The sequence below is a fragment of the Molossus molossus genome, unplaced genomic scaffold, assembly GCF_014108415.1.
Source record: "Molossus molossus isolate mMolMol1 unplaced genomic scaffold, mMolMol1.p scaffold_m16_p_11, whole genome shotgun sequence".
Taxonomy (NCBI): domain Eukaryota; kingdom Metazoa; phylum Chordata; class Mammalia; order Chiroptera; family Molossidae; genus Molossus; species Molossus molossus.
The window spans coordinates 55,759,358-55,782,509 of record NW_023425346.1 but is presented as its reverse complement, the minus strand read 5'-3'; the positions used below and the strand labels follow the sequence as shown (position 1 = coordinate 55,782,509).

Below are 23,152 nucleotides of genomic sequence, written 5' to 3'. Positions count from 1 at the left end.
GTGTCTAACTTTTTTATGGAGAAAGAAAATTTGATTGATGGATGGAAATATAAGAGGACCTAAGTAAGTGTTCGCTAATAAGAACATTTAATATACTCAAATGTCCCAAATTAATCTATATATTTAATCCAATTCTAACAAAAACCCAACAATGGCTTTTCACAAAGCTGAACAATTTATATTTATAAAAGCAAAGACTTAAAGATAGATGAGAGACTCTGAAGAGCAGAGAAAGAACTGCCCTACAGACTCATTATAATTAATTCCTTTTATGACTCAGTATTAAAGCAAAAGGAATTAAAACAGAATTGGGAGGGGCAGACAAATATACCAATGGAGCAGAGAGATCGAAAAGAGACCCACACATGGAAACTTGGTATTTGATAGAGGATTCATTTAAAAACAATAAAAGAGAATAGATTAGTTAATACATAAAACTCCAAATTTAAGATCTAGATGTGATAAACAGCAACACTACAGTATTTTTGAAATAAAACATACAACATCTATATTACTTTTAAAAATATATATATATATTTTTTTTTATCCTCACCCGAGGACATTTTTTGATATTTTGTTCAGATAGAGTGGGAGGGAGAGAGAGAGAGAGAAACATCGACGTGAAAGCGACACATCGAGTGGTTGCCACCCACACGACCCAACCAGGGCCGGGGACAAACTGCAACCAAGGTACGTGCCCGTAGCGGGAACCGAACCCGGGTCTCTCCGGACCGCAGGCCAATGCTCTAACCGCTGAGCCAAACCGGCCAGGGCTACTTTTAAAAATATTTTAAATTTGATTTTAGAGAGAGAGAAAAGGAGAGAGAGAGAGGAAGGGAGAGGAAGAGAGAAACATCGATTGGTTGCCTCCCACATGCACCCCCGACTGGGGACTGAACCAGAAACCTGGGTATGTGCCCTGGCTGGGAATCAAACCAGTGACCTTTAAGTGTACAGGACGATGCTCAGCCAATTGAGCCACACCAGCCAGGGCAGAATATCTGCATTCTTGAAATAAAAATAAAAAGATAATAAAAGCTGAAACCATAAAAAAAAAACATTAATGCATCTGTCAACATTAAAACAAAAAACTTACGACAAAAAAAATCATAAAGTTAATAGACAAGTCACAAACGAGAAGAAGATATTTACAAAATTCATATAATGAACTCAAGAAAAAGACAAATAACCCCAATAGAAAAAAGGAAAAGGATATGAAGAGGCAGCTCATAGAAGAAACTGGAATGGCCAATGAATATATGAAACTATGTTCAATTTTACCAGTGACTAGGCAAATGAAAAATAAAACAAGATGCCATTTCATAATAATATTGGCAAAAATATAAAAATCTAGTAAACCAAAGGACTGGCAGATTATGGAGAAGTTGAAGCTCTTCAAAACTGTTAGCTAAAGTATAACTATCTGGCAACATCTACCTAAAGACGTATATACTTTATGAATTGGATATTCTACTTCTATGTGTATATCGTAACATAGATCAAGGCAGAGGAACACAAACATTTTCCGGTGGTTCATGAGCATGAATTGGTTTAAGAGTATTCATTTTCAGCTGCTAAATTTCATATGTACTTCTTGATTGTGAATGTATTGTACAATGAATTCTTTTCAAACTCCCCTTTCACAATTACCCTTTTGCTTCATTATCAAGGTACCCTTTCTTAATATTTCTGGATCTTGCTATAATGCTTTGTTCTGGAATGTAAACACCAACAGAGCATCAAACAGACGATTCAAGAAGGTAATAAAACATTTGCCCGTGAGAAACAGGAAAGAGCAAAGCAAAAAGATCTTGGATAAGAAATAGTAAAGGAGGCCCTGGCCGGTTTGGCTCAGTGGTTAGAGCGTTGGCCTGTGGTCCAGAGAGACCCGGGTTCGGTTCCTGCTAAGGGCACTTACCTCGGTTGCAGTTTGTCCCCAGCCCTGGTTGGATCGTGTGGGTGGCAACCACTGATGAGTCTCTTTTACATCGATGTTTCTCTCTCTCTCTCTCCCTTATACTCTATCTGAACAAAATATCGAAAAATGTCCTCGGGTGAGGATATAAAAAAAAAGAAATAGTAAAGGAGATTGCATCCAGTGAAAAATATAAATTACACGATAGTCAAAGGGATACATATTAACTCATGTATTTGGATTTAAAAATAAAGTCAGAATTTTAAAATAGAAAATGAATTTTATTTGACTAGTATTTGATTGACTAGTTTTGTTAAGTTACAGAAAAAACATTTTCCTCTTTTAAAAACTGAGATATAACTGACTTATAACATTATATTAGTTTCAGGTGTACAACATAATGATTTGATATATGTATATATTCAAAAGGATCATTACAATAAATCTAGTTAACAACCATCACCACACATAAGACATTTTCCATTCCTAAAATCTACAGCTACAAAGTTTTTGTTACTGTTGTTGTTAGTCCTCACCAGAGGATATTTTTTCTATTGACTTTTAGAGAGAGGGTGGAAGAAAGAGAAGGAGGGGGAAAGAAAGAGAGGAAGATTGTTGTGAGAGGGACACATCAACTGGTTGCCTCCCAAACATGCCCAGCTGAGGCCGAGGATCACTGAACCTGAAACCCAGCTACTCTCCCTTGACTGAGAATCAAATCTGTGACGCTTCTGTGTTCAGGCCAGTATTCTAACCACTGAACCACACTGGCCAGGGCTACAGCTACAAAGTTTTATGTATCTAAAGCAAATCTACAGTATGTGATATGACTAAGTATTTAAATTTATGATAAATTTCAGATATCAACTTAAAAAATGAGAGTATTCATAACTTTTCAAAAACATTTAGGGGATATATAAGCAAAAAACTTTGAAGACTCTTGTCTTAGACAAACTCTCAAACCATACATATAAGATTTGGGTGTTCATTTTAGTTTTAATTGTAGAAAAAAACTTAAAATGTCCCTCAATTAGGGAATATACACTCATTCAATGGAATATTATAAAATTTTAAAGTAAGTAAACTAGAAATACTAGAATCAACATGGTTTAAAAAGTTTTTTATATAGTGTTTAAAAACCACCCAAAGCAATACTATATATTGTTTAAGTATACCTACATTTGTAGTAAAAATATATAAAACAGGAAAGATATTCTGGTTACCTCTGAGGAGGAAGAGAGTAAGAGAATGAGGGCAAGGAGACTTTATCTGAATTTACCATATTTTATTCTCCCCATTAAAAAACATAAGTTAAATATGGCAAAATGTTAACATATACTAAACTTGAGTGGTAGCTACGGCTATTATATTATTATTATTTGTACTTGTCTGTGGTTGACATATTTCAGAAATAAATAAATATTTTAAGAATTGATAGTAATAGACGAAAACCCTTCTAAAATGAATTACTTACAGGCCAAGGTGGTGGGACAGAAGTTACTTCTGGAGTATGAAAATAAGCAACACCATTATGATAAGTGTAAGGATATCCAGTTGAAGTTGTTAGATACATTGTTCCAGCTGCTGGCATTACACTGGAACCTAAAATAAAAATTAAATAATAATAATTGAAATGTTAAATTTAACTTAAAAAATATAATTTGTGAACACTGGGAAATGTTTATCTTAGCACACCTATGTTGCTAATTAAATAAAAATTAAATGTTATAAGTTATTTTTTAATTCCATGTTAAAGTATCTTTAAAGTACGTATTTTCAAACTTATTACCTTAGAGCTTTTATTAGCTTAAGATGAATAAAAAAAAATAAGTTCAATAAGGAATACTAAAATTTCACCAATTCAGATTTTTAAAAAATGTTTTTATTGATCTTTAGAGAGAGAGAGAGGAAAGAAGAGGAGAGAGAGAGAAACATCTATGAGAGAGAAATATCAACATCAATCGGCTGCCTCCTGCATGCCTCCTACTGGGGATTGAGCCAGCAACCCAGGCATGTGCCCTGACGGGGAATCGAACCAGGACTTCTTGGTGCATGGGTTGACGCTCAACCACTGCGCTACACTGGCCAGGCTCCAATTCAGATTGTAGTATCAGTAAGTGAAACACAAAGCTTAACAATTTAAATGATCAGCAGTCATTATTTTTACAAATATAAATTATATATAATTTATTTACTAATAGACACTGTAGTGAAGTTCCTAAGACTTTAATAAGACCTTTTATTTGTAAATGGCCAACGATGAGGGAGGCAGTGAAGTTGGATAGTCTACTTTCTTGAAGACATTTTGGTTCCATCCTGCAAATTCTCTGGATCTACTACAAGCAAGCATTCATTCATGTTAAGACTTTCTTTTATGCTCTAGTCTTTGCTACAACTGCTGCTGTTGCAAACATGACCACAAATCTTCATGTGGCTAGTTTTGGGTCCCCATCTCTTTTCCAAAGCCAAGTTAAGTATACTCCTACCCACAAAATTAAAAAATACACACACACACATATTTTTGTTCAGGAGGAGACTTTAAAAATTTAGATTAGCCAAGTCAGATTTAAATACTTGACCAACAAGTTATATCAATTACAGGAGCTGGCAATCCTTCTGCTATACCAGTACTTTTCAAGATACAACATACATTAGAGTTGCCACACAGCTTATTAGAATACAAATCAAAATATTTGGGCCCCATCTCCAAATATTTTGATTCAGTAAGTCTGAGATAGGGCCTGAGGATCTGCATGTTGATAGATCCCAAGTGAACACTTGCTGGCTATATAACACCGCACTGTAAGCAGTACTGGCCTACCACTTTAAGTAGTACTACTGCTTCTCAGCTTGTATATTTTCACTGTGCTTCATCTAGTGTTGCTCATTTTAGTAATTCTCAATTTTATCCTTTTGAGATTCTGATGAAAGCCATATACATTCAAACAAAATTCTGCACACAACTCAGGAGGTTTGTGGATTTCCCTCCCCTCCAAAGATTATCAAGGAGCCACAATTTTATGTATTAAATAAATAAATTTTGAGTGAGTACTCTTACAAGGCATTGAACTAGGCCCTGGTGATACTTTCAGAAAGAAAAATAAAGGGATATGCCATGGTCTCTGTCTTCATAGAGGAAGACAGTCACTAATTAATTACACAATTGAATACAATTTTGATAAACACATGAGGAGGTAGTGCACGGTATTATGCTAGGTAGTACAGGGTACTATGCTGAACATTTAATTTATATGTATATACATATATGTATACATGGAGCATTTGTGAGAAACAATGTTTGGGCTGAGCTTTAAAAAATAAATGCGATGAGCCCTGGCCGGTTTGGCTCAACGGTTAGAGCGTCGGCCTGCGGTCCAGAGAGACCCCGGTTCGGTTCCCGCTAAGGGCATGTACCTCGGTTGCAGTTTGTCCCCGGCCCTGGTTGGTCGTGCGGGTGGCAGCCACTCGATGTGTCCCTTTCACATTGATGTTTCTCTCTCTCCCTCCCTCCCTCCTGCTCTATCTGAACAAAGAATGAAAAAGTGTTCTCGGGTGAGGATAAAAATAAATAAATAAATAAATAAAAATGCAATGAGAATGGGATAGCAAAGAGCGTTCTAGGTAAAGGAAACCAAATTTCAGGAGTATGGTATAGTCTGAAACTGAGAGAAGGATAGATGGCTAAAGCATGAAAAGAAAAGGGAAGAACAGCTAAAAATTAGCAGAGAATAAAATGACAAAATATGCACTTTTCAAAGATTACTCTGGCTGCCTTATGTATGATGGGTTGGAAGGTGGCAAGATTAGAGTCAGAAAGACCAGTTAGGAGGCTTTTCCAGTAATCTAGGCAAGCAAAGCGGGTAGCTGGAACTAGAATGTTGGTGACAGATTTGAGAAAAATTTAGTAAGAATCCCTTTTATTTTATAAATGTACTTTTAATACTTATCATTTCTTTGTAAAAAAGAAAAATACATTATTGTCAATACATACGAGGGAGCCCTACTTGTTGTTTTCTTATTGCTGGACCAATGTTTAGTTTCTTATCCTTATAATTAAGTTTTTCAGCCTAAAGTAAGAAAAAATAAATTATTTTATTATTTTGGCACTATTGTTTATAAAACCAATAAGGAAAATTAATGAGAAACAATTTTTAAAATTCAGACCATAACATTCTTTGATAGCAGCAAGGCACAGTGGAAAGAAAGAGTAGCGTCTTCGGATTCACACAGATCTGGGTCTGAAATCTTGGTTCTAATGCTCTGACCCTAATCCCTCATCTAAAATACAGTTAATCCTCTATTCATGGAACTTTGGGAATTAACCTACTCATTAAAATTTATTTGTAATCCCAAAATCAATACTCGTAGCAATTTAGTGGTTACAGTATTAACCAACAAGAGCAGAGAGGTGAAAATTTTGACCTGCCCGAAACATGCCCTAGCAGAGGTCAAAAGTGACACGGTCTTATTTCAGCTTCTATATTGTATGCAAGTGTCCTCTTTGTGTTCTATATAATGCCATGTATTTTGCATTTTTGCCTTTATGTTGGTGATTTTGCTACTTAAAACAGCCTTTGAGTGTAGTGAGGAAGTGCTGGTCAGTGTTCTTAAGCTTACGAAGGCTGTTGTGTACGGTATGGAGAAGAGAAGTGTTAGATGGGCTTAATTCAGGCATGAGTTATAGTGCTGTTGGCCATGAGATCAATATTAATGAATCAATAATATATTAAATGTCTTTAAACAGAAGCACACATAAAACAAAGTTATATATTGATTGGTCGATGAAAATATTATAGGCAGAAGCTTGTGGGAACCTAGCCCTATATTTCTTCTAGAAACAGCAGTTCACTATTTACTAATTCAGTATTTGTGGCGACTTTATAGAACACTGCTACTACAAATAACGAGAACTGAATGCATATGATTTAATAATATACAATTCAAAAGCCATTTTTTCTAAAAAATTAAGTGTTAACTTTGCCAATTTAAAGTTATTACACTGAACTGCAGGCTACAGATTTCTTCTATGAATGTTTTTACTTCATATAAACTTTTTCATAGGAGGGAAATAATCTCAGATAATTTCATTCTAGAAATCCATATTTGTAGTGTTTTTGAGAAATTCAAAGTGCAGTTGAACTCTGAAAAGATATAGCCCCAAGTTCTTAGTTTAAGCAAATAAAATGAAAAATTATAATTCCATAACCATACTCACGTAATGATTTGAAATTTGTTTTTCTGCAGATAAAATTTCTCTTTAATGTTTTTTTTTTTATTAATTCAATTTTTTTATAGACCAATGTCAATCTTAAGATGCAAATAAACTAAAATTTTTTTTAAAGCAACTGATCATTGTACTGGAACCCTACTATTAAAATTAATACCACAAAAGATTATTTTCAAAGAAAGAAATTCCAAAAATAAGATTAAATACATTAAAAGATCTTACCTCTTGTAAAATTTTTTGTGCATCTTCTTGTGTTTCAAAAGTGACGAAACCATACCTAAATAAATGAATTATTTTCTTAGAACATTACCTTAGAGTTATATTAAGATTTTTTAAAAATTTTGTTTTTTAAGAATAGGCCACTGGAGGAGTGAGTATTTTTCTATGGTGCACCAGCATAAAAAACTTAGGAGAATTTCTGGAGGACAGTAAAACTTAACACTACTATCTCCTCTTAGACTCAGGGGACTAAAAGAAAAAAAACTCAGGGATTTTGAACAGTCTCAGACTTGAACTGTATAAGGCAGAAGAGCATGAGAGATACATGTACTAGCTTACAAATTAGGGTGCAATAAATTTTAGTCCAGAGCAATAGTCTCTTTTTAACATAACAGAAGTTTGACTTAAATAGAAATCAAAGTAGAAAAAATTTTTTTAATTAATAAATTTCAATTATAATTTTTACATTGGTAAATGAGTATACAAATGTATTAAATATTATGAGCACATATAAATTGATAATATAATTATTATATATTTCCCCCAAAATTAAATTAGAAATATGTTCAATGCAAACTTTATATCTACTTTTCATAACTGTTACCTTTAGAGTATAATTCATATAATGTTCAAGATACAAATACATGTTCAAAAAAGCCAAAATAGGTAGACCAAAAAAAAAAGACATAAATAACATATCCCTACAAAATGTAATTTTTATTTGGATAACTTAAGGAAACTTTTCTGAGTAGTGCTGTATATCTTGATTATTTTCTTAAATTTGTAATTACTGTATTAAATATAAAGTTTCTTTTCTACTTGCCAAAACATTAAACAAGGGTTAAGGACATATTTTTACACTAAATTTTTTGGTAGAACACATACACCACCCAGTGGAAAAGGCATAAAATAGTTTATATGTATTTCTATGTGATTTTCAATGATAAAAAATGGACACTGCCAAAATACTGCAAATTCTGTCAGTCAAACAAAAGTACATTTGTTTAGAAATAACCTATCTGCAGAATCCTATCTCTTCCAAAATACCCACTTATCATTTGTTGTTTCCCACTAATATAGTTTTCTATCACCTCATTGGTCCCTTCTCTTATGCCTATAAATGTATGTCTGCCTCTCTTTCAAGAAAACAATACAATCTCACTGATCTCCACTGTCTTAACCATTTTCTTTGACTCTGCAAACTTAAGTTAGTACACTACACAAACTACCCTTTTCTTCTCTGAAATTTGACTTTTGCATATACCAATCCACTAAAACAGCTCTAAGGTCATTAGACATTTCTAGACATATACTACTGCTTTCTTCTCAATTTTCATTCTTCTTGATTAAGAAATTAAAAATATTCTTGACCCAGCCAGTGTGGCTCAGTGGCTGAGCATCGACCCATGCACCAAGAGGTTGCTGGTTTGATTCCCGGTCAAGGCACATTCCCAGGTTGTGGGCCCAATTCCCAGTGAGGGGTATGCAGGAGGCAGCCAATTGATGTTCTCTTTCATCAACATGTCTATCTCTCTCTCCCTTCCTTTCTTTCTAAAATCAATAAAGAAAAAAATATTTTTAAAACTATTCTTGAGTTATATTTCTCAGATTAGTCCCTTAATTAGGTCTCTGAGGAAAACCTACAGACATTCTTTTGTGTTAGCTTTTCTCAAGTAATGCTCTCTTTAGTCTCAAGCAGGTATATAGTCCCAAAAGTATCTGACTCCTTTAGCTTCTGGTTCCTTAGCTGTTGGACATTACCTATTCAACAATAAGTGCTTGCTATGTAATACTGAAATGGTCCCTTAGCACATGCAAGAATAACTTCTCAACAAATTATAGTGTCCTCCCTCCAAAACACACACACACGAGATCAAAAAGTAGGAGGAAAGAAGAGTGCACAAAATTCTCTTTTTAAAAAATGGAACCAGCCTGGCAAGTGTGGTGCGTTGACCCCTGCACCAAGAGGTTGCTGGTTCAATTTCCAATCAGGGTACATGCCCAGGTTGTGGGCCAAACCCCCAGCGGGGGGCATGTAGGAGGCAGCCAATCAATATTCTCTCTCATCAATGTTTTTCTCTCTCTCTTCCTCTCCTTCCTTTCTCTCCGAAGTAAAAATAAGGGAACCAAATTAAGTTGGCATACAAAACCTAGTAACCCAATAAAAATACAATTGTTAATTCTATGTACTACTATCAATAGTGATACTAACCCTTTAGACACTCCAGCTCTGTCATTTACAATCTTCACTTCTTTTACAGACCCATACTGGGAAAAAAATTTTCTTAAATCATTTTCATTTGTCTAATGGCATAAAAAGAAAACACAAAAAACATTTTTTTTTGATAAAAGATGAAATAACTCATGCTTGTTTTGGAGATAGAAAAGTTTATAATAAAAATAAGAATGAATATAATACCACTCATTAAAACAGTGCATGAAACCACTAGATTAATAAAATCAATATATGTAAATACTCTGCTTTTTTGAGTTAACTACATTGTTAAATATAGGTTAATAATAAAAAGTTTTAAGCATTCCCTGGTCAGTTTTCTCAGTGGTTAGAGCATCGACCCACAGACCAAAGGGTCTCCAGTTTGATTCCCAGTCAAGGGCATGTACCTGGGTTGCGGGTTCAATCCCCAGTCCTGGTCAGGGTCATGCAGGAGGCAACCAATTGATGCATCTCTCTCACATCGATGTCTCTCTCTCTCTCTCTCTCCCCCTCCCTCCCTTCCACTCTATCTAAAATTAAATGAAAAAATATCCTTAGGTGAGGATTAACCAGAGAAACAAAAAAGTTTTAAGCTGAATTATTTTAAAATTACAATGAAAGCTCAGTATTTAAAGGAATTCTTCTTCTCTAACTGGCCAGTTAAAAAAAATAATCTGAATTAGGTATGGCTATATGTAATTATAGTTTTTTGAAAGTTCGCCATACACCACTACTTTTATAGAAGACCTACATTAGTACCTGCTTTGGTTAACCAAAAGAAATCTAAAGAGGACTTTTGCTTTTACGAAAAAAGGCAAAAAATGAAGATATGTTCAGCTGTTGTTCTGCAGCAAGCCCTTATAGAGGCAGCATGCAGCCCAAGCAAAAAGAGATCCTTCCCCTGGAACTGCACTCAGCAGCTCGGCGTCAAGCCACCATAACTTTGAACTGTGTCTGTGAGCACCTGTATTTTATCTCAATTTATTTTGTGTATCCCTGACCAAGATGTGTCCTAAGGTATCAGAAAAGCCAAAAAAAGCTCATAAAGATGTTATGCTTATTTTAAAACCAGATGTAATTAAACATATTTGGTATAATTTGGTAGGTTACTTTTTTGGGCCAGGGAAAACACTCAAAAAATTTTCCATATGTAAATATGACCTTGCTTTAGAACATTTAAGTTCATGAAAGGTTTCGTAGAAAAACTCTGCCTTCAGAAAGCAGAGGAAACTGGTGTTACTAGACAGGCCCACAGTTAAGGCAGTGAAACTAAGTTATGTTGGCCTACACCAATCACTATTTTAATCAGCACAGTATCCCGGAAGAATAAGATCTTAGGAAAGGAATATATTTCCAAAAGTACTTGAATGCAATTTGTGATAACAATTAAGTAGCTACAGGATTTAAAGTTTTTAGATGATTTATAATACTCAATATACATTTCAGCTAAATAAAGATATTATGATGAAATTCAAGATAAAATTTGAGTCATAAATAGACTATAATGTACAAGATGTCTACAAAGATGATTTTGGTATATCTAGTTTTAAATTTCTTTCTTTTTTTTTTTTTTATCCTTACCCAAGGATATTTTTGCATTTATCTTTAGATAGAGTGGGAGGGAGAGAGAAACACCGATGTGAGAGAGACACATTGAGTGGTTGCTACCCACACGACCCCAACTGGGGTCAGGGACGAACTGCATCTGAGGTATGTGCCCTTAGCAGGAACTGAACCCGGGACTCTTTGATCTGCGGGCCTACACTCTAAACGCTGAGCCAAACTGGCCAGGGCAAGTATATCTGGTTTTAGTCTCATAATAGACTCATATCACCTTTCCTACAGTATCTGTACTAAATTCATTGCAATTTCATTTTCTGGTTCAGCTATAACTGTTTGCCCCTAAGAAAAGCTTGAAATATCCCTAGAAAAAAATTTTCCCTTATGGACAAAGGCAAACACATGCCTAACAGCAGAGATATACTATTGTTTTTTAGTTATAACCTAAAGCCCGATAAACTGGATGATGACAAATACTGAGTTAATCTAAGAATAAACGAATGACTCTTATTTCAATAAATTTAAAATGGAATCAATACCAAAGTAAGGATTTCTATTAGAGATTTGAAAACAAATTAATTCAAAGCATTTTCCGGTAGAAGAATCAATAGCTCAATTTTGCAATACAACTTTGTTGAAAAGGTAAAGAGACAGAAAGTCAAGATAATTAAATATTACAGAAAGATGGGCTATAGGCCTCTAAAAAAAGTTTTAAAAAGTCGCCCTGGCCGGTTTTGCTCAGCGGTTAGAGTGTCGACCTGCGGTACAGAGAGACCCGGGTTCGGTTCCCGCTAAGGGTGCTTACCTCAGTTGCAGTTTGTACCCAGCCCTGATTGGTCGTGTGGGTGGCAGCCACTCGATGTGTCCCTTTCACATCGATGTTTCTCTCTCTCTCTCTCTCTCTCTCTCCCCCTTCCTCCCTCCCACTCTGTCTGAACAAAAAATGGAAAAATGTCCTCGGGTGAGGATTAAAAAAAAAAGTTTGAGACTACTTGGTGCTATAGTAAACTGTTTCATTGTGGGCATTTATCTATGATTTTGGAAAAGGTTTAAGTATAAGAGAGGGAACTCCAACAGTTACCCTAAAGCTACTACTGTGCTGTAACAATGTCCTCCAAAATTCATTTTTTAGTTGTAGGTTTCAGTAAGTTAGAAAAACCTAGCCATATAAATGTTTACATTTCTTGACAATTTATTTTAAAAAATATACTAAACTGTTGTAATATAAATTCTGAACAAGAATAATCAACTTGTATATTTATGGTTTGCCATTAATATTTTCCATACAAACAAAAAACCTTTATAAAAATAAGCATTTCATAAAAAATAACTTTTCTTACTTTATTTTTAGTGAATCAATCATATAGTTGCTTAAGATTCATTATTTTGACAAATACATTAAATGTCATATTTATCTTGGGCAAGAAAAAAATAATTCTATCCAAATTGTGACAAATTGATTAATAGGGAAATAGTAAATTGTAACTGTCAAATACCATACTCTAATGGCACAGGGTTTTTTTCATTAAAAAAGGCAACTCTCCTTGTAATTTCTAATACATAATATGGAAGCTTGAAAATTCTTCCATATATCCACTTGTAAGAAAGGGTATATTCCACTTAAAATATCCATGCATGCCTTTTCTGTAGGTGTTCACTACTACCTTCCATAGGGGAATGCTGCAAAACATCTTATGAAGTATATGTCTCTGAAATAGCTAATTACATATTTAAAAATATTACTGTTAAGATACTTTATTCTGACAAGAACACAAGTTTTGGTGCTCAAATTTTAAATTAGGTGATAGAGCCCTGGCAGGTTTGGTTCAGTGGCTAGAGAGTCGGCCAGCAGACTGAAGGGTAGTAGGTTCAATTCCCAGTCAAGGGCACATACTTGGGTTGCAGATTCAATCCCCAGCCTGGTCGAGGTCATGCAGGAGGAAACCAATCTATGTGTCTCTCTCTCTCTCCCTCCCTCCCTTCCACTTTATCTAAAAATCAATGGAAAAATATCCTTGGGTGAGGATTAGCAACAACAACAAAAAAATAGATGGTAGAAACCAATCTGCAAAAGATGAAAGTCTATCAGGTCACTCAGGAATCTGAAATAAAAGTTGGGGTAATGAAACAGAATTTCATAGGACACATTTTTTGTGTATTTTTTTTTTAGTCTTCTTTTGCAAATTATAGTCACTTATTATTTGGGCTACTAGAGTACTATGCAAGAAAGCATAATTGATGAGATATGGTGAAATGAAGAATATGGAGCTATGAGTCAGAAAACTAGGATTCTAGTCTTTACTCTGTCACTAAGTAGCTAGGACAGGTCAATGAGCCTCAATTTCCATGTATATGAAACTGTACAATTATATATGCTCTAGTTAACCTCCATTTTTAAAAAATGATTCTTTATATTAAGACCATTTGAAACCTACTAATTAATGTACAAATAGCAAATATGTTTATTTTTATAGTTGCACAAAGAAACAATTTCTGAAAAATAAAATAACTTCTAATGCAAAAAATATACCATGCTGTACACATAAATAGGTACCTTAAAGTCAATTCCTCCTACGAAGATTCGATTAGGGATCACTGTTCCATATCTTGGGGCACTTGTTGGGTTATTCAAAGGCACAGGTGACACAGGATTAGGGGATGAAGATAATGAATCTGTTTGTGTCTGATTTGATGTTTGCTGTAAAATAAAATTATTTTAAACTTTTATCACTGGATATAACTATTGATGCACACTGAAAACATGTATCTTTCAAAAATATGTCATTTAAATAAAATGTATTTTAGACTTTAATTTTATTCTAATTTATTAAGATTATAATTAAAGCTCATAACTTTGGGGGAGCAACATAAAGATAGGAAACGTAGAATCTATTCCATTACAGGGAAAATCTTAAATATGTTATTTTACATACTTATGTTAATTATTGTTAAGTATACTATTTAAATATTATAATCATTTAAATATTATAAATATTAAGAAGGAATATTTAATTCAAAAAGAAGTTTGATGAAAAAAAAAGTAGCCCTGGAAAGGTAGGAGCTGGCCTGGCATAACCAACTAGATCCTGGTGATGTTAGAAGTTGTCCTAGAACTTATAGCTAAGTTGTGGTATTCTCATGTTAACAGAACACCAACATCAGGCAAGGCTACTCTGTAACTGTGATGGATCAAGATAAAAGTAAGACCACTCCATAATCATGTCTGAGCATTGACAAAAACAAAAGCATTTTCCAAACTACAAGAATGACCAAACGTCCCTCTATTCTGGCTTAAACGAGTGACTGCTCCTTCTTTATCAATCAACTCTTTAGCTTTGATCTATTTTTCTTGCCTACAAGAATTAACCTGTCAATCATACAATTACTCCCACATCCTGACAACATGCATTTCAGAGTAAAGCCCTTCTTCTTTGAACCCTCTCTAAAAAATGCTTAACACAAGCTTACACCCTAGAAATTATTTCTAACATCATCTTACTGAGAGGCCCCATGGTGTATGCTCTAGGAAGGGCAATGATTTAATAAAACCAGCTTATTAAACTACAGGTGTGTTCCTGGTGGTCTTTGGCTAAAGAACATTCAAATTCACTGTTTTTCAGTTCTAACATTAAAAATTTAAATACTTGCATTTGTCAGTTTGAAGATTTGACTGATTTCATAAAAACGTTATATAACACCTAGCCCTGGCCAGGTGGCTCCATTGGTTGGAGTGTCATTCCGTATACCACAAGGTTGTGGGTTTGATTCCCAGTCAGGGCACATACCTACACTGAGAGTTCAATCCCTTGTCAAGTGTTCAATCCCTGGTAGGGGCATGTACAGGAGGCAATCAATTGATGTTTCTCTCTCCTTTCCTTTCTCTAAACATATCCTCGGGTGAGGATTTAAAAAAAATTATATACCTATAACTGGTAAGCATGCATTTTTATACCAAAGAATTGAGCTCAGCATATATTCATAAATTAGGAGACTTAATTTAGATTTTAATAAATATATATTGACATATAAGCCTTTGCACAATGGCAAGATAGTAAACTCATAAGGTACATCTAAAAAAAGAAGACTTGAGAATAGAATTTTGAAAAGAAACCAATTCAAGAACTTGCTAATTATTTTCTTTCTGGGAACACTAAACAGACTTCTGGGACAATGTAACATACTAAATGAGTGCTTCAAAAAGCCTGAAGTTCATAATTTAAATTCCCTGATAAACAAATACATAAAAGTGAATTTCAACTTAGATAATGGAATTGTTGTTTTTCCCATTTGTTCTCCTCCTTTCACTTCATTAGCCAATAAAACCATTATCTCTAAATTAATCTCTGCAAGATGTAAGAATGACTGCAGGCCAGTGGTGACTACGAGGCTATAGGCTGAGTCTTATGGGCTCTCTTCTCCATCTAGTCTTAATGGGGAAAAACACATGCTCTCTAATAAGGAAGTTCATAAAAACATGTATTAAACCACAGAGAAATAATCATATTTAAAAATTACTATATTGTTGTTTCCAATTAAAGAAATTGGGAATCCAATCTTAACATAAGCATCCTCTCTGGGCAGTTGGAGGCTATTTGTAACTTCAGTGACTTTACTTGCAGGACATAGTGCTCAGAATAGATGATTCTGGGATGCTTAATTTTATTTTTCAACTGTAGATTTGTACTCCTAGAAATAATAGAACAGTAGATATAATCTTCTCTCTGTCCGTTTAGAGAGTGTAGAAATTACCTATTTGCAAATTAAAACAAAAATCAGCCTTCATGAAATTCCCTTGTTAAAAACAAAATTAATTCAATGGATGAGCTCTTTTGTTCTCAAATATGTTTAAAAGTCAATCTCGTTATTTATTTATTTTCACTGAGAGGGATGACATGAACAGAAGGGAACAGAGTGCTTTATTTCCAATCTTGAGAAATTAGTTAAATATTACTGAGAAAAGAAATACATCAACTTTTTACATCCAATACACTTCATTCTCCCGTTTCTAAGGCTCCTGCTCTATTGTGGGTTCCAACTACTTTTTCTCTTTACCACTTATCACTTTCCAACATAATATATAATTTATTTATTGTTTATTGTCTGTCTCTTCCCACGATAATGTAATGTTCATAAGGGAAGGTTGCCTATTTTGTTCACTGCAGCATCTAAAGCAGTGATGGTAGATGGCAGGGATTCATTTCTTCTTCCTCATGATATGCCAACCAGTAGTCTGCTTTAGAATACAGTATGAATAATAGCCTAGAAAATACTTTAGTGCTAGCAGTAACAAGGCTCAGGTAGAGGTAACACCTAAACTCCTTAGAGAAAGACAGCAATGCGTGAGTGAAACACTAAAGCCTCAAATACCGCTGGCAATAATTTTGCAAATGTAGGTAGGTAGGTGCTGTTGTTCGGTTATGAGAAGGGTCCTTTGCTTAGTAAACTTCCAACACCAGTTTATTAAAAATTTCCTCCAAGCAATGTGCCTTCACTATGTCCAACCCGTAGAGAATTAGCCTTGAACTCTATCATCTACTTTGCCAACGAAGACAAGAGGAAGAGGGCGGGCTAACCGTCGCAGTCACGGCCTCGAAGCTCCTTCCCCTGCGAGGCCAGCAAGTCGAGGCGCTGGAGGCAATGGCCGCAGAGACAACTTCCTCGGGTTCTCTCGGGTCATCGTGAATTTGGGCACTGACACGAGGATCCACCCCCTCCCCACCAAAGTGCGGGAGGGAAAAAAAAGCTAACCAGCGAGAAATTTTGCCCCACAAAACCCGCCAGCAGCCGTGGCGGGAACCCTCAACGGCACCGACCTGACGTCGGCCTCGTGCGTAGCTAACCCTGCGGCCCTCGCGTACCACACGCTGATTGGGCTGCTGGCAGGGGGCGGGGCTGCCTGTAGCCTGGCCTGCGGGGTCTCCGGCTCCCCTCCCTGTGCCCCCTGCCCCTCCCCCGGCTCGGCCCTGGACTCGAGGTTGGAGTGTCAGGTCGGGCCTGGGCCACCGGCGCCCTCCTCCCAGGTCGCTCAGGCCTTCGGATCCCCACTGACCAGTCGGAGAGAGAAGGAGGCGGCCGCCCCGACAACTCCTCGCAGCGGAAGGCTGGGCGGAGAACTGCGGGAGCGAGCGTCAAAGACGCAGCCGAGCCCAGTTTCGGCGGGAAAGCTATTTCTCTCGCTCGGACCCGGTCTGGTGCACCGGGCCCTGTCACCTGCCGCCTCCCGAAACCTCCCTGCCGTTTCCGAGGTCCCCTCGCCCGCCAATCCCCGGTTCAGGCCCAGTGGCCGTGCCTCCCCGAACCCACGACATAATCCGACGGGGTTTACGGGCGGCCGCTCTGCGCCGTGGTCGACGGGGCGCCCTGTCTACGTTTCTTCCCAATAAAAGGGCGGGCGTTTGGGCTCCAGACCTCACCTTCCCGGCCCCTCAGGGGCGGGGTCCGCGCTACGCCTTCTCCCGGCTACCCCGGGCCCAGGGCCCCGACCGCTGTACTCACCGCCGCGGACTCGCTCTCCATCTTGCTCTACGCTCTTCAGAAATCCGGAGAAAAGGATCAGAAACCTCAAGTTCGAAAGCACCTTCGCGTCAAGGTGGCAACACCACGTTTCCCGACGGAGACTTTCTCCCTCTGGCGGCGGCGGCGGTGGCAGCTGCAGGGGCGCAGGCTCGGACCCCAGGCCTGAACCTGCCCCCGGGGGAGGAGGGGGGCGGGGCGGGCGACGACGTCGCAGGCGGCGGGGCGGGCGGGCGCCGCAAGCCGGGGAGGGGGGCGGGCAGGGTTGGGCGGTGGTCGGGGGTCGCCGAGCTGGGCCGTCTCAGGGGCAGAGCGCACAGCAGGTCGGGGCGGGCGCGGGGTGTGCGGGGCGAGGGCTCGGTTCTGGGGCCACTCTCGCCTGCTTTCGGACGGCTGGGAAGAAGAGAGGGAACGGTTTTGCGAAGCTCCAAGCACAGCACACCTTTCTCTCCTGCCCGCTGGAGAAAAGTGGGCCTTTGGGACTTGGTGGGTTTCGAGAAGTTGGGGTGACCTCACGCTTTACTAAGGTGCAAGAGGCGGTTGAGGGGCGACGTCGGAAGGCTGGTGCAGGGCGAGGAGGGCAGTTTCCCGAGTCAAACTCCGACCCCCGGCCAGACGAACCGAACTCAGGGGCTCTGAAGAAGCTGGGACGCCGTGCTGCACGTGTTGTCGCCGTCACTCGTAGCGCCGAGCGGGCGGGGGGCGCGGACGGCTTGGCTAGGACCTGCCGCTTAGCCCAGCCTGGGCTCCGGCGCCTGCCCCAGGCCCGCGTCCCAGCGGCTCCCGCGGGCTCGACCGGCCGAGCGCCGTCGGGCCGCGGCACAGCCTTGGGATCCGGGCCGCCGCGAAGCCATCCGCGCGCGGAAGAGGGTGGGGACTGCGTGACTTGGCTGCAGCAGCTGGAGCCTTGGGATCTCCTTTGAAAGAAGACTGCTTTCTAAAAAAAGAGTTTCTAAAAGAGACCTCCGAGGATATGTTATATTGGCGATATATAACATAAGGCATTACCAAGTTGTAAATAATTACAACTAAATAAATGTAAACGTATATACAAATATTCCTAAAAGATAGCTGAAGATATGTTATATTGGCACTATATAATATAATGCATAACCAAGTTGTAAATATTACAACTAGATAAACTTATGTAATAATGGTGGTTATTACTATAGCTATCATTTATCAAGACCTCACTTTGTGCCAGGCACAGTGCTTTATAATTAGTATATTTAATCATTTCATTCTCACAACAATCCTTCAAGTAGATATTCATATTATCTTCACACAGTATTACAGGTGAGGAAATGGAGATTAAATAATTTGGTCATGGTCTAAAGCTATAGGAAATTTAACTGGGGGCTTCTCTGACAATAGTTTATGATTTTAACTAACCACTTTGTCACATATTTTTAAAGAATCAGCCGGGCAGATGTGGCTCAGTGGTTGAGCATGGACCCATGCGCCCAGAGGTTGCCGGATTCCCTGTCAGGGCACATGCCTAGGTTGTGGGGGCGGATCCCCAGTGGGAGGCATGCAGGAGGCAACCATGTGATTCTCTCTCATGGATGTTTCTGTCTCTCTCTCCCTCTCCCTTCCTCTCTCTCTAAAAAAAAAAAAAATCAATAAAAGAAAAATATTTAAAGAATCAGCAGCAATAATTGTTAAAAGTAACTTTTGTTCTGTATTGTAGAAATTTGACTGGGTTATTTTACTTTCAAGATAAAATATTAAAAAAATAAGCAACATGACTATATATATATATATATATATATATATATATATATATATATATTTTTTTTTTTTTTTATCCTCACCGGAGGACATTTTTCCATTTTTTGTACAGATAGAGTGGGAGGGAGAGAGAGGAAGAGACAGAGAGAGAAACATCGACGTGAAAGGGACACATCGAGTGGCTGCCACCCGCACGACCAACCAGGGACAAACTGCAACCGAGGTACACGCCCTTAGCGGGAACTGAACCCGGGTCTCCCTGGACTGCAGGCTGATGCTCTAACCGCTGAGCCAAACTGGCCAGGGCTATATTTTAATCTGTTTAAAGATGAGCTCTCAATATTATTTACCAAAAATAAAATGGGAGCCATTTTTTGTTAATTGAATACAGTTCAGTCAAAGCACCCTAAAAGTCTGCATGCAATATAAGGTCATTTTCTCAAGTTTTAAATGTCTGTGGAAATAAAGAATACAAACAGGTTCAAATTAAAACATTCTAGAGCAGAATAATTTTTTTGTTTAATGCCATTGATCTTCTTTGGACATTTCCCTAGTAGTAATGATGGGTTTGATAGATATTACTATACTTTCTCTCTCTCTCTTTTTTTTTTTTAACTAAAAATTCTTAATTTTGAAGACTGTATTCATCACAGTAAGGTGTTCAAAAATTAGTCAACAAAATTTAGGAAACACTGAATTTATTTCAGTGCCATTGTTGGGTGCTAGGGGGATATACTGTATATACAATATGCTAATTTTCTGTTCTGCTTCTCTTTTAATTCTTACACCAAAAGTAATTTTTTTACTTTACAGCTTAGATAAATTATGTAAAACTATCCAATTCAACTTAGTAGACATGTATAGAATTCTTGTTATGTGCAGTACATCATGCTATATGCTATGGGAGATAGGGGATGAATAAGATCACACCTCTGTTCTTGAAGTGTTTTCAATCTAGAAGGGGAGAAAAACTACTCAAAATAATGATATCCAAAGGTGTTGATAATAAGTAAGATACAAGCAGAATAGGATATGTGATGTATGAACTGTGATCTAGGTGTGTGGGAGCCCAGAGGACAGCATGGAGCATAGTGTTCAGAGCTGGGTAAGGGCACCATCAAGGCTGGAATGCTGGTCTGGGTGAGAAGGTAGGAGTCAAGATATTGAGCCCTTGTCATGTACCCAGTACTGGGCTAGGCACATTCTCTTTTAATCTTCTTAGTTATCATTTTGTCTCTCTGGAAATCTAAGCCTTCAAGAGGTAAAAGTACTCTTGTAGTTACATTACTATTTAGTAGTAGATGCAGTTTTCAAAACTTAGTTCTGTTTGACTCCATTGCCAATGCACAGTGCACTCTGCCATGTTATTTATATCATGGAATAAAGACTAGAGTTTTATTCTGGAAATCTTTGCAAATAGAAGCCCATTGAAGGTTATTGAATTAGGAAGTTACATAATCAGAGCCAAAATTAAGGAAGATGTTCTCAGAGCAGAGAACAGTTATTAGGGGACTAGAAACAGAGAACTACTTTAGGATGCTACTACTATAGTGAAAAGTAATGGGGACCTAAACAAAAGCAACAGTGAGACTAAAATACTGGGAAAGAGTTAAAAAAAAAAAAAACTAGAGAGGAACCAGGACTGTTGGGCAGGGGTGATGATAGAGAAGGATCATGAGTATCATTCAGAAGTCTCAAGTTTCAGATACTGGAGATGTACAACATACAACAAATTGCAAACCTAAACATCCCACTTTCTTATGTTTTGTGCTAGCATCCCCTTGTCTCTCATCTACTTTCTTCACATAGTCTGTTCAGAGCATAGTAACTGTTTCAGGGATTTACCTAAGCTTGCTCTTCTTCTTGCTTGCCTTCCCTTACTGGCAGGCCTCTCCTTCCTGCCTCTTGAGTTTTCTAGCTCCAAATTTTAACTCCTAATGTCTATTTCAAGCAATCGTTTTCTTTCTTTCTTTTTTTATCCTTACCCGAGGACATTTTTGCATTTATCTTCAGATAGAGCAGGAGGGAGAGAGGAAGGAAGAGAAACATCGATGTGAGAGAGACACATCGAGACACATCAAGTGGTTGCCACCCACACCACTCCAACCGGGGCCGGGGACAAACTGCAACCGAGGTACATGCCCTTAACGGGAACCGAACCCAGGTCTCTCTGGACCATGGGCCAATGCTTTAACCACTGAGCCAAGGCAGCCAGGGCAGCAATTGTTTAATTGATAACCCTTTGGATGCAGTCTCTAGCTTACAGAAATAAGTAACAATTGGCATACCTCCTGTGAACTAGCCTTTAAGGCAGGGGATATGGCAATAATTAAGATCTGGCTCTAACCCTGGCCAGTTTGGCTCAGCGGTTAGAGTGTCGGCCTGCGGTCCGGAGAGACCCGGGTTCGGTTCCCTCTAAGGGCACGCACTTCGGTTGCAGTTTGTCCCCGGCCCTGGTTGGTCGTGTGGGTAGCAGCCACTCGATGTGTCCCTTCACGTCGATGTTTCTCTCTCTCTCCCTTCCTCTCTCTCCCTCCCACTATCTGTACAAAAAATGGAAAAATATCCTCGGGTGAGGATAAAAAAAGAAGAAGATCTGGCTCTTGCTCTCCAGCAGCCTGTGGTCTAGTGGGAGAAGGAGCTAAGTAAATAGAAAGTTTATGCAATGTGCTAACTATCTGTAGAAGAGTTGCCAGTATAGAGATAGCCCAGACCAGGGAGTGACTTAACTTAGGTAAAACACGAGAAGATAAATGTTTAGAAGATGCCTCTGTTTCCATTTTAGTTCTTTTTTTGTTTTCATGTTTATTGACATATTCTTCTATTTTGGAGGATTATTAGGTGATTACTTTTTCTCAATGACATCCGATATTTGAAGTAGGAGAGGTGAGGGACAGGATTAAAAAATAAATCTGCCTTAAGGAAGTGAAGAGTTCAGTTCAGATCTTTTCCTCTACAGGGAACACTTACACTTAGAGAGGATGTTACGGAGATCGTGTGGACTAGAGCAATATCTGATTTATTAGAAGATACCTTGTAGAAATTAATTGGCTTCTTTGATTATGCTATTTACTTTGAGCAACTACTTAGACACAAGAATATACAGTATAGAGCTTATTGTAGGGAACTCAATAAATATCTGTATAATGAAACTAAATAAACAGGCAATCTTTTTTTCCCCAATTTTTATTAATTTATTTTTGTTACAGATGTTTCTCCTCCCCCTCCTCCAGACCACCTTCTCCCTAGCCCGTCCCCCCCCACCCCTGTCATTGTTGTCTATGTCCATATATGCATACATGCATATAAATTTTTTGGTTCATCTCATCAATCCCCCCCGCCCACCTACTCTGAGGTTTGTCAGTCCGAACCATACTCCTTTCTATGTCTCACTCTATTTCATTCATCAGCCCACCTTGTTCATTATATTCAACAAATAAGTGAGATCATGTGGTATTTGTCTTTCTCTGCTTGGCTTATTTCACTTAGCATAATACTCTCGAGCTCCCTCCATGTCGTCTCAAAGGATAAGAGATCTTTCTTTCTTATAGCTGCATAGTATTCCATTGTATATATGTAACACAGCTTTTTTATCCACTCATCTATTGATGGACTCTTGGCCTGTTTCCAGATGTTAGCTATTATAAATAGTGCTGCTATGAACATAGGGAGTACATATATTCTTTCTGATTGGTGTTTCAGGCTTCTTAGGATATATTCCTAGAAATGGGATCACTGGGTTAAATGTAGCCACATATGTAGCCACAGGGCT

General features: G+C 38.0%; 1 protein-coding gene across 2 annotated transcripts in view; it reads right to left on the bottom strand.

The window, feature by feature from the left end:
* The window catches only part of BOLL (boule homolog, RNA binding protein), a 70,629-nt gene extending 52,413 nt beyond the window's left edge, over positions 1 to 18,216 (bottom strand). Inside the window, exons 1-6 of one of the 2 annotated variants that reach the window (XM_036254654.1) lie at positions 17,632 to 18,216; positions 13,691 to 13,834; positions 9,574 to 9,665; positions 7,365 to 7,419; positions 5,907 to 5,982; positions 3,390 to 3,517 (exon numbers count right to left, since the gene is read on the bottom strand). In XM_036254654.1, coding sequence (XP_036110547.1) covers positions 3,390 to 3,517; positions 5,907 to 5,982; positions 7,365 to 7,419; positions 9,574 to 9,665; positions 13,691 to 13,834; positions 17,632 to 17,652 — 516 coding nt within the window. In that variant the 5' untranslated portion in view covers positions 17,653 to 18,216. Of the gene's footprint in view, positions 1 to 3,389; positions 3,518 to 5,906; positions 5,983 to 7,364; positions 7,420 to 9,573; positions 9,666 to 13,690; positions 13,835 to 17,631 lie in introns of those variants that run through there. The other variant, XM_036254656.1, reaches the window with a different exon arrangement.
* Positions 18,217 to 23,152: the final 4,936 nt, after the last annotated feature.